Here is a 13,048-nt window from a genome sequence, read left to right as displayed (position 1 = left end):
CGTGAGTGGCGCCCTTACCACGTGATCAAGTGGGCGTATTTAAGCTCCTGGCGCGAGATCCTCGGAAAAGAAAATAGGCAGTTTTAGCAACGAGGTAGGACTTCATCATCGGTAAGTTTGTTCAACGTTTATCTTCTTTTGAATTAATTCTCCCGACATTTACTGCTCTTGAGGTATTGTTACCGACAACTACGTTTGTGGTAGCATTACCGGCAGTCGCTTAAATTGACTTGTTTTTTATGCGTTAGCTGAGTCAGTTGGCCTTTTGAGCGCTACATTTCCTTCAGTGGTGACGACACGTTTAACATTAAACTTATCGTCTAACAAGCTAACGCTAACTAAGGAAGTCGCATTTTAGGTAACACGCATTTCACAATCGGCGCAGTCAAGTTAAAAACCTAGCGTTGCCGAGCTCTTACCTGTTAAATTTTAAGCTGTCTCATTGTGTTTGTCAGAAATGCGTGTGACTCTTTGTTCACTTTAATGTGCATTGATGGTGTGTCATTTTCTCACCGGTTCTCTTGAAGGAAAATGAGTCTCAGTGGAAAGCTAAAATCCAACCACCAGATGTCTAATGAGAATATAAAGGTGAGTAATTAATTTATTCTGTTAGAAAAAGATTAGGATCCATCCGAGGTCTTGTAACTCAGCATTGAATGTTAAAGTTTAGGACTGAGGCTCAAGGGTTAATACATAGGTAAGATATAAATACGATATTTTCTCATTCCTGGTGTGTGTGATATCGTCACACATGCTATTTAGGCGTGTAATCAACAGCTAATTATATCTCACTACCTATAGGTGAGACAAGAAAGAGGACAAGTGTATCGTAAAGGAGGAATCCCTCATAACTTTCCTTTTGCTTTTTCTTAATGGATAGTGACCACAACTTCTTTAAGAAGTGAGAACATGTTTCTGAAATTGAAATGAAAATGTGTGCACAGTCTCACATGGGAGGTTTCAAACATAAGCACAGCAACACTTATGTGCTGTCCAATTTAAAACACCATGCACTTTAAAATGTTGGCTTTTTGATATGTCTGTTGAAAAGGAAAGGGTGCTAGTGATTTAAAAATTGATTCTGATTGAACTAAATTTTTCTGCTTTGATCTCAGTTATGGCTTTCTGAGAAACTTGAACAGAATTTTAACAATTGTTATCGGTAGCACATGATGAAGTGAAGGTTGAATCTGTTGCTGCTCAGACAAATTGAAGGTCCTCTAGAACTGTTAGTGTTGTACAGTAAGCATGACAGGTCTTGCTTAGCTTCTGCAATTTAGACAAAGAACTATTTTGAAATGGACATTCTCCCCCACAGCTACTGAAAGAGTGCCTTTCTACAGGCATGAAAACATCCCAGCAGTATTGTAAAGCTGTGGCCAAACATTAACAAACTGAGCTTGTCGCCTACTCTGTAATGAGTCTTGGGAGGAAACTTTCCCACGGCCGTTTAAAGAATTTAGGCTCTACCCGTTCCCACACCTGCGGGCCTGTTGCACATGGCAGCAGTGCTGTTAAACCACTTCACTTATGCCCTCTCCCATGGTGACAGTGTAACTAAATCGTGCAAAGTGATGCTAAGCCCTGATGAATAGAGGCTTTGAAAAGGAGAACACAGGTCATGTTAGTTTCCCATGTGACTTGATCTTAATTTTTTTTTTTTTCTTCTTCCCCTCCAAGACTCATGTAGGAAGGGGTAGGCATACTGCCTTTTCTTTATCATTCTCATATCGGCAATATGTGAGCTAATCTGCTAACGCTGGGGTTTACATCTTCCAGAGCTTTTTCACACCTTCTCAAAGGGCAATGGGACCCCCCAGGCAGATGCTGCAGGTCCTTCAAGCATCAGCTGTCAACAAAGACTTGGGAAGATCATCTCAGGTATGCTCTGGCTTGTTCCTATAAGTCATTAGAGATGGCTGTCTATTTTGTGTAGGCTTCCATTGGATCCAAACTTTGTCTAGATTTGTCTTTGTAACAGTACAAGAGCCATCTGTGTGTTTTCAAACATCGGATAAACTCAAAATGACTTTATCCTTTTTTAGATGGGTAAGGTCGTTCCAAAACGGAAACAGTGGAGTGCAGAACAAACTAGAGGCCCAAAGAGGGTGAAGGTAGAAGTCAAATCCACACAAACGGAAGAAACTCAGTGTTTGACAGATGACATGTCCAATGAAGCATATGAACTTATGGTCAAAGGTAAGGATTTGTGAACAATGTATACAAACAAACTGGAGTCACCCCCAAAAATGACAATGGAAAAAATGATGTTTGCTGTAGAAACGCCTCCATCAACCTATTGGAAAGAGGTAGCAGAGGAGCGTCGGAAGGCCTTGTACAATGTTCTACAGGAGAATGAGAAGGTGAGTTAATCGCTAAAAGATGGCTAATGTTTAACTGTCAATTGAGCCGTTCCCACGCTCTCACTGACTGAGGCGACCTTAGTCGGCTTCAGTTCAGCCGGCACTGAATTTTGGTGTTACTTGACACCTAAATACACACTCAATAAGTTTATTTACCCTTTTTTGAAAGTGATTCCTCAGAGGTGCCAGTACACTCATTTGGCACGGATTATTTGGAGACCTGAAAGTTGGGCTGAATATCCAATCTTTCAACAGCTTTTGATTACTGTGATGTTTGTAAGGTGCATTGTTTTAAAGTGTGGTACAGTTTGCCCATTGTGCAACAGTTTTGGTTTTATTATGTAATTTTAAAATAAGCTTGGTGTTGGGTTTTAATGCAACTTTTTTTTTTTTTTTTTTTTTTTCCCTTCCCTCCCAAAGTTGCACAAAGACATTGAGGCCAAAGAGGAGCGGATAGCAAAGCTCAAGTGTGAGAATGAAGAACTGCAGGAGCTGGCACAACATGTACAGTACATGGCTGATATGATCGAGGTAGGCACACGGGTACGAGTCGGTTTCTGTCTTGTCTGTAGTCAGATACTGTGTGTATAACTTAATTTTTGTTTGTAAACTTTGTTTTTAGAGACTGACTGGGAAGAGCCCGGACAATCTGGAGGAACTGAGGGAGATGGCTCTTGACGTGGAGGACGACCACGATGAGGACAGTGAAGTGGCAGGTCAGAGTGAGGACGAGGATTCTGATGACGGTCAGAGTGACGCAGAGGAAGAAGAGACCACAGACCATGAACAAGCTGGACCCTCGGAACAAGACTGAGTGACACAACTTGTTCGTCATGGGACTTTGACCTGCTTATACAAGTCAGCAGATTTGTGCTGTGCAAAAAAAAAATGGCCTTCAAAGTAATCACTGATTTTTTTTTTTTTTTTTTTTTTTTTTTTTTCTTTGGCAATTTTATATTAAGACTTGAAAAGGTGGACTGGTTTTATTAAAAGTGTAGCTTTTGCTAGACATTTCTTGAGGAAACAGGCCTTCAAAATTAAGCCAGCATAGGATTTTTTTTTTTTTTTTTTTTTTTTTTTTTAATTTATTTATTTTTAATGTGTCTTGGTAGGAAAAGCACAGGTGTAAATAACAAGATGAATAACAGCTAATTCCTTGAGTTGCTTTAGTTTCAGCATCCTTGTATTGCACATGGTGGCTCACTGGGCACTTAGTGATGTCACTCAGTATTGGTAAATTGTGTTGCAGCTATTCCAGCTGCTTACAGGATGTAATGTGTTCATCGGCAGTCAAAAGTAAAGACGAGCATGTATCTAATGCTTGTGTTCTTCCTACTGTGAGTCTAAAATGTGTCCTGTGAAAAGAGCCCTCTGATGTACCCTCGAGCATGACCCTCAAGTGTTTTGGTTTACACTGTAAAACTGTAATGTTTTGGCTCAGTTATGTACATAAAGCAGATGCAAAATAAACCTTTTTTTTAAAAAATTAAATGTGTTGACATAAATTGTTAAGGCCTGTGTATCTCACCCCTCAGTGAAATGTTGAGTGACTTAAAATCAAATGCAAATTGCTAGAGCAGAGGTGGTAATGCCAGTGGGAAGTTATTACAGTTTGAGATGTAGGATATCGTATTTTATAAATAAGCAGGTGGTGCTGGCTCCTTCATTTGACTGGACACTTACATTTTCTCTCAGTCCAGATTTAGCCTAATAGTCCACCTAAAATGCTGTACAATTTTAAAAACCAAACTGCATTTGGGTGTTGGGTTTTAGACATTTCAGTAAACAAGGAACTAAGAATGCTAAATTTTAGTGTTCTGCTGATTTTGCTCTCTGCATGGACTGTTTACTTACATGTGACCAAAGCTTGTTCAAATATGATCGGTCAGTGCTACCTGGACTGCAAACAAATGAAAACCAGGACTCTTCCAGTACCAAAACTCTCTCTTGCCTACAGATAATGTGTTCATCCTTCAGTCTTGGCTGTATTTGCTTATGTTGAGCCAGAATGCTGCCACTGAAAACCAGACTGAGACCGGTTCAGTCTGGGGAAAAAAAAAAAAAAAGACCCGCATATTTTGCAGGTTTAATTATGCAAAAATAAACTTTATTGCAACTTATGCAACAGATGAGCAGAAGAAATACTGACAATGGAGAAAAATATTAAGCAACTAAATCGGTCAGTACGAAAGCTGTTGACCACAGAGATGGATAAAGATCAAAGTATCAAGGTTTTCTTAAAATGACTAAAGATGCACACATTTCGACAACCTGTAGTTTGTGGTGATTACAAATTTAACAGCCAATGAATCTACTTAACACTGGACAACTGTGAGTTTGTAGAAGACAAGTAGAAAAAATGAACCAACACTGAATAAGTGGGTGAATTAGACACTTTACCAAAACATTGTAATACTATTCACATCATGGAAGAAATAAAAGTAACCATAAAATAAAGACCATTTTTTTGGAGAAGGATGTATAGAAAAAAAAAACTTAATGCAATGTTCAGCTTTTAGTAGCAACTTCACACATTTACAGATTATAATACTAAAGGAAAAAATATTTCATAAAAATATTATCAATTGTTTTTAATTGCTATGGCTTTTGGACTGTGCAGTTAGAACCAAATAACAAGATTCATATATTATGGGTTTGTCTTATTTTAAAGTTGTGCTTTGAAAGGTAAGTTTGAGTGTTCAGGCCAAAATGCAAATGTGTTGTACATACATTCTCCTTAATGAATTATGAGTTCTTATTAAAAGACAATTTTAAAATTAATTTTTCCTTTGGTTACAGAAAATCTTTTAATAAAGTAACATTTCTAATATATAATGTCCCCATTGGGACCTTTTTAAGGAAAAGAGATCTCTAACACTATTAGACTATTAGCAAATCTTAAATGTTCTCCAAAATAATAATTTATCTAATATAATTCATTCAAAATAAACTCCAATTAAAATTAAGAATGAGATCATTTTCATGGCGATAACATGGAGGACATTTAAAAGATAAACAATATTCCAAATACTAGACCTGCTGCAAAATAGAACATAAATATACAATTCATTTACATTACAATGCCATCTGCACTATTATAGTATAACTCCAAAGAATATTAGAATTATAAGGAGTGAATAATAAATAAGATGTGTGAACAAATGTGAGTTTTGTCGCTGTGCACTAGCACAAGACTCAGTAGTACAGTTACAATGAGAAAAGTTGGAATTAGGCGCTTACCTCAGGTCAGTTTTCCCTCGTTACAGCGAGGATGCGGGAAATAAAACAGACCTAAGACATACCCAACAGAACACTTCATTCTGCAGCTTCTCATTAAAAAGCTTAAACTCTAATCCTGCCATAAGATCATGTATCATACGAATGTGCCGTTACCTCAAACTGAGTCTACACCTCAACTCACACAGGATCCTCCTCTCTGTACAGCTACTGAGAAAGTGCATGACCACAATCCTAAACCACATTTATTGCCCTCAGCTAGCTCCGTCCCTGGTAAGGAAAAATACATTTACAAAAGAGTGTATTTGTGGAACATGCCTGCTCAACCATATCAAGGCTCAGATGGTCAAAGCTGACTTTATCAAATGTCCTCACATGTCAGCTGGGTGCAAAAAGCGTCACGTATGTACAGAAAAATTGCACTTGTTCAACTGTGTGTATGAGAAAACTCTGACACAAACTGCTGAGAGAGTGAACCGTGTGCACTGTGCTGACCTGTTTCACCTCTACCTTCAGTTTTGCCTTCGCCTCCAATGATAACTGAGGTCAAAATCTGCTCAAGAATAAACTGCTTTGAACAAGAGCTTTGAAAAACCACAACACAACTTCCTCTTAGAAACCAATCTCAACTTATTAGTGGTCCTCCCTGCCACAAAACGCATCTTTCAACTATACAAGCATCCCTGAAACTCAAAATGGAACGTACTAGAAAATAGAACTTAAAAATATATTTAAAATACAAGCACATATATTATACCGGCTGTGTAAAATATGCCATATGTACAAGCCTTACAGCAGGGCAAGTCTTCTGAAAGCGGCAAGAAACATTTCTAATGCAAACCAACCAACTAAAACATGTGATAAACAGTGATTATACAAAGATCATAGTTAGAATATTGCATGAGACAACTGACTCTCTAACAACAAAGATGATAATTAATCAGCGAGTAAGTGACACAAGTGTTGTGTGCAGTGGCGGATAGCTTGTTGACAGAGGTGGTTATGTGAAGATGCATTGCTCAAATACTGGTTTCCACCATCTTTGGAGCAGTTTTGTGCCCAGTCAAATTCTCCAGTTAAACTCAACATGACCCGTCTGCCTGGCTCAGAAAGCAGGGAGAGGAGTGAGGTGTGTGTGTGTGAAAGTGGAGATGATCGAGGGATGAGGAGTGTGTATGTGTGTATATATGGGTGTGTGTCTGTGTGCAAAAGGGGTAAAGGTTGTGTGTCTTAATGGTTAAGACGGTTGTTAGTTTTTTTTTTAGGAGGCAGTATCAGTAAAAACAGTGACCTAATGTGGCAGCGTGGCGATCCTCAAGTCTGTGCCAAAAAAAGCAGATCAATAAAGTGATCAGTCATTAACAGCCCTGTGAGGTGTGCAGTGTGGGGTTAAGCGGAGGGGCAGTGCTGTCCTTGGAGGTTGTGCTGAGGTGTCATTTGTGAGGTTTTTCCGGTGGCACGGCGGCTCAGAAGGCAGTGGTGACGGCGTGTCCTCGCCGTGTCCCCAGACGGATCATTTCCCCCGGCACCATGTCCAGCTGCTCGTACGCCAGCCGCCCCTCTTCACCTGCAACAAACACAGGGGTTACCTATACACATAACAAGCTAGTTCTCAATTGGTTAGAATTTTTCAGTTTTAGGTCACAAAATAGAAGAGTGTGGTAAGGTTCAAATTATGGAAAAAATGAAGAGGATCTGCAGATTCGACTGAGTGAGAAAAGGCAACACTTCACCCACATGAAAACAACATTTTCTTGGTATTACACTGTACACACTACACTACATATACTTTATATTAATACTTTTACACTGCGTGGTGTGTGGCAGTTGTGTATTAAATACAATACAAAATTAATAATTTGGACAACAGTAAAAACAACAACAACAACAAAAAAAGACAAGTTGAGCATCATTTGATTTCCATGAATTTGTTACTCACCAAATGTGAGCAGGGTTTCTATGGCGACGTGCCGAAGCTCTTCATCAGCTGAATCACACAGTGCGACAACCGCCCTGATGCTTTCTACTGCCTACAGAAAGACGGACAAGCTCTGTTTGAAAACGATTTTCTCTTTTGTTTTTTAATGACATACACACAGTGGTAATGTTATATTAAATAACTCCTTGGCCATTATTTTATTTGTATCTCATCAGCCAAACCAAGAGTTTTTCTTTGGCTATTTTCTGGCAGTTGGGTGTAGATTCATTCCTGGTTTTGTGTCCTGGCTACAAACCTACATGCAACCACCAGAAGTGTCCCTCCAGCATGCAAACATAGACACCCTATGTTAGGGCCAAACAAAACTACTTGGTTTGACTATCTCAGACTACCGAAGCTTCGTCTGAACTTTACTACATTAAATCTTTAACATACTTCTGCACCGAACAAGGACTGTGCGGACTGTGTGTGAAAAAAAAAGAAAAGAAACTGAATCCGTCTCAGTATAGAGGCTACTGACCTGCAGACAGCTGAGAGCTGAACAGGCTGCCCTCTGGCTCTGACCTCCAGCCTCTGACAGCGCCTGGGTGTAGCACTCCACTGCCTGCAGATACACACAGAAACAGTCAAACAACAGGGACTGTGGCATCTGTCAAGATTATTTCAAATGTTATTACACACACACACACACACCCTCTCGTCAGCACTACTCACTCTGGTCCTGAAGTGGCTGCGTGATGCTCCAGAAGAGAGATAGTTGGCTGCTGCCTTGTTGACCTGAGGGTCCTCTGCAGTGAGCAGGGAGGCCAGGGCCTTCAGGGTGCCGTTTTTGGGCCACAGGGATGACACATGCACCTCTTCCAGCTCTGCTAGACACCGAGAATAATCCCCACTGCACAGAGCTTCTGCAAACACACCTGAGTGCAAAACAAACACAGACATGTCAAATGTTTAAACATAAAATATCAATATCTTTTTTCTTTTCAGTTTTGTTTTCATTTATCTGTTTAGCCATAACTTGCTTTTTCCTCCTCTACAACGACTCAGGTTTTGGGTGTATTTTTTGTTTCACAAAGCCTGTCCGATCTCTTATTTACTGAAAACTGATCCTTAGAATCCTCTGAGTAAAGTTTTGGGTGCTTGTGGACAGAAAATCAACTTGAAAATTGGTTCAACTGATTTGCTTTAAAACAAGATTGTATTTTTTTTTTTAAATGAAAATCAGTGCACAATGAATCTTATTTATATATTGTATAATTTTATATGCAATGAATGATTCACTTTTATCCTTCTGCTGACTTGTAGAGGAGAGATTTACATGACTCAGTGGCAGAAAGAAGTCAATCTGTGTTGAGCTCTATCAAATTTAAATGTCATCCCCGTTTCGCATACCCTCTCTGGCCAGATGCAGCAGGTGTGTCTCCATGTCCTGTACTTCATGCTGTACGATGTAACTGTGAAACTGAAACACAGTCAGGACGTCCTGGGAGAGCGCAGCCGCCACCAGATCGCTCCTGTCCACCATCTCGCCGACTACGATGCCAATCACTGGAGCGTAGAGAAAGAAATCTGTAGTCAGAGAACTTTTGTGTGATGATTTAATTAACGCATGACATTACTTTTAAAATAATATGACTGATGAAAAATGTTGTTTTTTTTTAAATTAAGTAAACGCATTAATACCACACTGAACAATAGTCTGCTTATCATAAGAAGTTGGAGAATTTTCTAAACACATAAAGGAAAACTTAATCCTTCAGTTTAATGGAAAGATTTAAAAATCATAATCATAGTAACTCTAAGTCTGTTTAATTTATTTTTAGCAACTACAATGAAAACTAATTTACAAACCAAATTAGTGACTCAGCTGAAACCTGACAGTACTTAAATAAAATAACAACACAGAAACAAGGCTGTGCTGCAAACAAAGACGATGTAATGTTAAGTGTGACCTCTGGCTTGTTTGCAGGTAGAAAATAACGACCATCCAACCTGTGTCGGCATTCTCCTGCAGCGCTGCTGTGTAGCGCTGGTTCATGTGTTTGAACACTCTGTCCAGTGTGGTGTGGAAGAGTCCTGCAGACCCGCTGCACTCTGACCACAGAGTCATCAGCTGTGGGCGCTCTGCGAGGTCTGGCAGAACTGAGAGGGGGGGGGGGAGGCAAAGTAAGGTGGTGCGATGAACTTCTTAAACCAGAATGTCCTTTTGGTTGCCTGGTAAGAATTTTTTCATATAATCCTTAAATAACAATAAATGGGCTCTTCAACACTCTAAGATCACTCTTGAATGGCTAACACATGTACCACAGCACTTGTTGGTGCCTACCATCAGCAGCAGATGTAACAGCTCCCAGTCTGTCCACGCTGATCTCCGCTAGCTCCTCCAACAGCTGAGTCTGTCCCGACAGTTTGAGGAGGAGACTGCGACGGTGCCACACACCCACCGCACTGGTCAACAACTACCATTACAGGAAGAAAATGAACAAAGTTCCAGAGAGTCACTGACATGACAAGCTAATTTAATGTCAACTATACCAAGTAATTTATTATCTGAAAAGGAGCCTCACCTGTATGAGGTGATCACAGTACTGCAGGTGGATGACTATAGCCACGTCCAGGTTCTCGTTTCCAGTGGTAAGAGGCAGAGGGCTTCCTGCCACACTGTTGCCCACCCCGGTGTCCTCTGTCAGTGCTTCGCTCAGGTGTCCCCTGGCTTCTGGATGCTGGCCCCTAAAGGAGGAAAGTACCCAGAGTCAGCACTGAGCGGCAGCAGTGTCATGCAGAACAATAATCTAACGCACTTAGAATAAAATAGTTTTCAGTTGTGCGCTGTCATGACGAGATACAGATATAGATAATGCATCCACTCACCCGATCCTTTCTCCGTCTGTATCAAAAAGCGGAGACCTCTGTGGGATGCTGAGGATGGTGTTATCGTCTCCAGTATCCTCGTCATCGAAGTCAGAGGTGTTGAGGAAGTCAAAGCTCTCCAGGGCACTCTCCACTGTCAGGCTGAGGCTGGATGACCGGCTCCGGTGACCCGGGAGTCGACACTGAGAAGAGGACGGGTGGGAGGAGAGACAAGATGGAGGGTTAATTTGCTCTTTTACTCTTTACAAATCATGGAGAAGTTACCCTCCTGCAGTCTGCCGTTTCACATCGCTAAAATGATTTCAACCATGTAAAAAGCGAACACCTATTTAACACTGGGTTGAAAGTCACATTCACATATGAGATCTTGTACACGTCTAAATTAGAAAGGGAGACAGAGAAGGGTTCAGGTACCTTGAGTAAGTCCTCCAGACGCATCACTTCCTGCTCCAGGTCCTGCAGCTCTCTGCAGCGGTGAGTCAGAGACTCCAACCTCATCAGCAGGCTGTGGATGGCCTCCTCCAGGCTGCTCTCCAGGAAAGCCCTGCTTCCCTCTCCTGCCCAGCTCAGGCTTCCTCCCTCCGTGGAGCTCCCACTCTGTGGCACAATTTCCGAAGAAGTCAGCCTCTTCACAAGCTGCCTGGTCAGGCTGCCCGCCTCCTCTGTGTCCAGTTCCACAGGTTTCAGTTCATCACTGTGGTCTAGGAAAACATCCTCTGGAGCCACTGTAGACAGGTGTCCGTCAGAACAGATGGACGGGGCTGCTGAACCACAGTTGGAGCCCGAATTTCGCTGGGACTCTGTGCGCTCCCACTCAGACTCCTCTGCCACCTCGGCTTCATCACTGGCAAGGCTGGCACTCGTGGCCCTACTTCCCCTGCTACCCGTCTCCCCGTCCTCTTCATACTCCTCCTCCTCTTCCTCCACTAAATGCTCTTCTGCAATGGAATCCTCCCTTGCTGGGAGGATTTGTGTCGGTGATGGGTCTGTTTCTGGAGGAGTGACTGTGATCTCAGGGTTGGACTGGCCTGTGGAGTGGGAGCTCGGGGCAGGGCTGGGGCTGGGCGTGGAACCAGACGTGTCAGAGAAGGTGAAGGAGAGACGCTTGCACTCGGCCACGCCGCAGCCACCATTCTCAAAGACATCATCTGGTAAAGTGGACTGAAAGGAGAGACAAAAGCGTGAATATGGGTAGTACACAGCTGGAAACTGGTATGCAAGACAGGAAAGTACAAGAAAATGTGGAAGAAGTGGAAAAAGAGAAACTTTAAATATTCACTTTAAGTCATTTGTTCCGACCAGATCTGTTCCAAGATATAGTCACAGTAAAGTAAATCTCATCAGAAAAATAAAACAAGAACACAAAGAGCTTAAAGCACGTCATGCAAATAAACATGCAAACAGCCACACATGGCACTCTGCAGTCCACAGAAAGGGACTGGACAAGCCCAAGTGTGTCCATAACAGAAGAGGAGTCCATCCCCATCATGTCAACAATGTATGGGGCACACAAAACTCGGGTTAGGAGGGTCGAGGGGCCACAACACACTCACATAGACCTCCAGACTGGATTTGGGCCTTGGCCGGAGTGAGGCCAGGTCACCAAACGAGCGACTGCGCCTTAGCTTCTCTAGCAGGGTGTCTCGGAGCAAGTGCAGGAAGGAGAGGCGCTGGCGCTCCACGGGATATGGCCGCCACTTCTTTACACAATGCACGCAGGCATTGTAGAACAAGATGTTGGGTATTCGAGTGAGGGCGGGTGAGTGAGATACAGGAGGGATGGATGAATGTGTAAAGTGGGACAGAGTGTGGATAAGGGGTTTTGATGTGGAAATGCAAAGGAGAGGAGGATAGCAGGGAAATGGGTGAGGGTTAGTTCAGGGGCAGCACTACTATTGCATCAGCAGAAAAAAAAATGTGTGCCATGAAAAAAAAATATACATATAGTAGGGTGCAGACTTAAGTTACTGTGCAGGGACTACAGAGGTGCACGAGACAAAATGTCATCACTTTCATCTCAGTTCACCCAGTTATAAGCCTAAAAGCAAAGTCGAGATATTCTTCTAGTCTAGATGGTGATTTACATTGATTTTCAGGAAGAAACAGCAACTACACCACATTGGTGTAGCTAAAGGAGGTCTGTGTGTTGGACTCACAAAGAAGGAGGTGTCCTGGAAGGTGGGAGTCTCTGGCGTGCCTTGGCTGTACACTGACACTCGTCTCTGGAGCGCCGTGGCTTTGCTCACGTTGCCAGATGACAGAGTCAGGTCCTCGACATCAAAGGGGCTGGATGTGAAGAATAAATACAAGGCTCCTTTTTGTGATTGCTCCATGTGATTTATTCTTGTACTGTACCAACATGTACTGTACAAGTGATTTCATTCATTTGGCCCTTACAGAGGAGGATTTACTTGTAATGACCATGTTTCTCCACCAGATGGCAGGAAGCCATAATTAACGTAAGCCTCGTGACTTCAGATACAGCCAGTGATGAAAATGCTGACCGAGGATCAAAAATGTCGAAAGTATCGCTGCTGTTGAAAGACTCTGTAGAAATATCTGACTGAACCACTGAATGTACTCACCCTAATGAAATTTCACTGAAACTTTTGTGAACTGACCATAAAATTCAGTCAGT

General features: G+C 42.0%; 2 protein-coding genes across 4 annotated transcripts in view; one reads left to right on the top strand and one right to left on the bottom strand.

Moving 5' to 3' along the window:
• Positions 1-10: 10 nt before the first annotated feature.
• On the top strand, positions 11-3,842 carry gmnn (geminin DNA replication inhibitor). The gene is made up of 7 exons (XM_046418297.1): positions 11-111; positions 517-588; positions 1,780-1,881; positions 2,046-2,199; positions 2,281-2,363; positions 2,784-2,894; positions 2,986-3,842. The coding sequence occupies exons 2-7, from the start codon at positions 532-534 to the stop codon at positions 3,175-3,177; spliced, it is 699 nt and encodes a 232-aa protein (XP_046274253.1). The 5' UTR covers positions 11-111; positions 517-531; the 3' UTR covers positions 3,178-3,842.
• A 2,956-nt stretch (positions 3,843-6,798) lies between these two features.
• ripor2 (RHO family interacting cell polarization regulator 2) overlaps positions 6,799-13,048 on the bottom strand; it is a 52,741-nt gene continuing 46,491 nt past the window's right edge. For all 3 annotated transcript variants that reach the window (XM_046418293.1, XM_046418294.1, XM_046418295.1), the window contains exons 12-22: positions 12,567-12,696; positions 10,825-11,571; positions 10,411-10,592; positions 10,107-10,269; positions 9,866-9,998; positions 9,532-9,681; positions 8,932-9,087; positions 8,254-8,456; positions 8,060-8,143; positions 7,540-7,630; positions 6,799-7,167 (exon numbers count right to left, since the gene is read on the bottom strand). In XM_046418293.1, the coding sequence (XP_046274249.1) occupies positions 7,067-7,167; positions 7,540-7,630; positions 8,060-8,143; positions 8,254-8,456; positions 8,932-9,087; positions 9,532-9,681; positions 9,866-9,998; positions 10,107-10,269; positions 10,411-10,592; positions 10,825-11,571; positions 12,567-12,696 (2,140 nt within the window). In that variant the 3' untranslated portion in view covers positions 6,799-7,066. The remainder of the gene's footprint in view (positions 7,168-7,539; positions 7,631-8,059; positions 8,144-8,253; positions 8,457-8,931; positions 9,088-9,531; positions 9,682-9,865; positions 9,999-10,106; positions 10,270-10,410; positions 10,593-10,824; positions 11,572-12,566; positions 12,697-13,048) is intronic.

Source organism: Scatophagus argus, chromosome 17, assembly GCF_020382885.2.
Source record: "Scatophagus argus isolate fScaArg1 chromosome 17, fScaArg1.pri, whole genome shotgun sequence".
NCBI lineage: Eukaryota > Metazoa > Chordata > Actinopteri > Scatophagidae > Scatophagus > Scatophagus argus.
Note: the sequence above shows the minus strand (reverse complement) of the source record. Positions and strands in the feature narration are given on the sequence as shown.

Coding starts and splice junctions, on each gene's coding strand:
- gmnn (XM_046418297.1), top strand. CDS start 532: ATGAGTCTCAGTGGAAAGCTAAAATCCAACCACCAGATGTCTAATGAG. Junction 589..1,779: donor TGTCTAATGAGAATATAAAG/GTGAGTAATTAA, acceptor TACATCTTCCAG/AGCTTTTTCACACCTTCTCA. Junction 1,882..2,045: donor ACTTGGGAAGATCATCTCAG/GTATGCTCTGGC, acceptor ATCCTTTTTTAG/ATGGGTAAGGTCGTTCCAAA.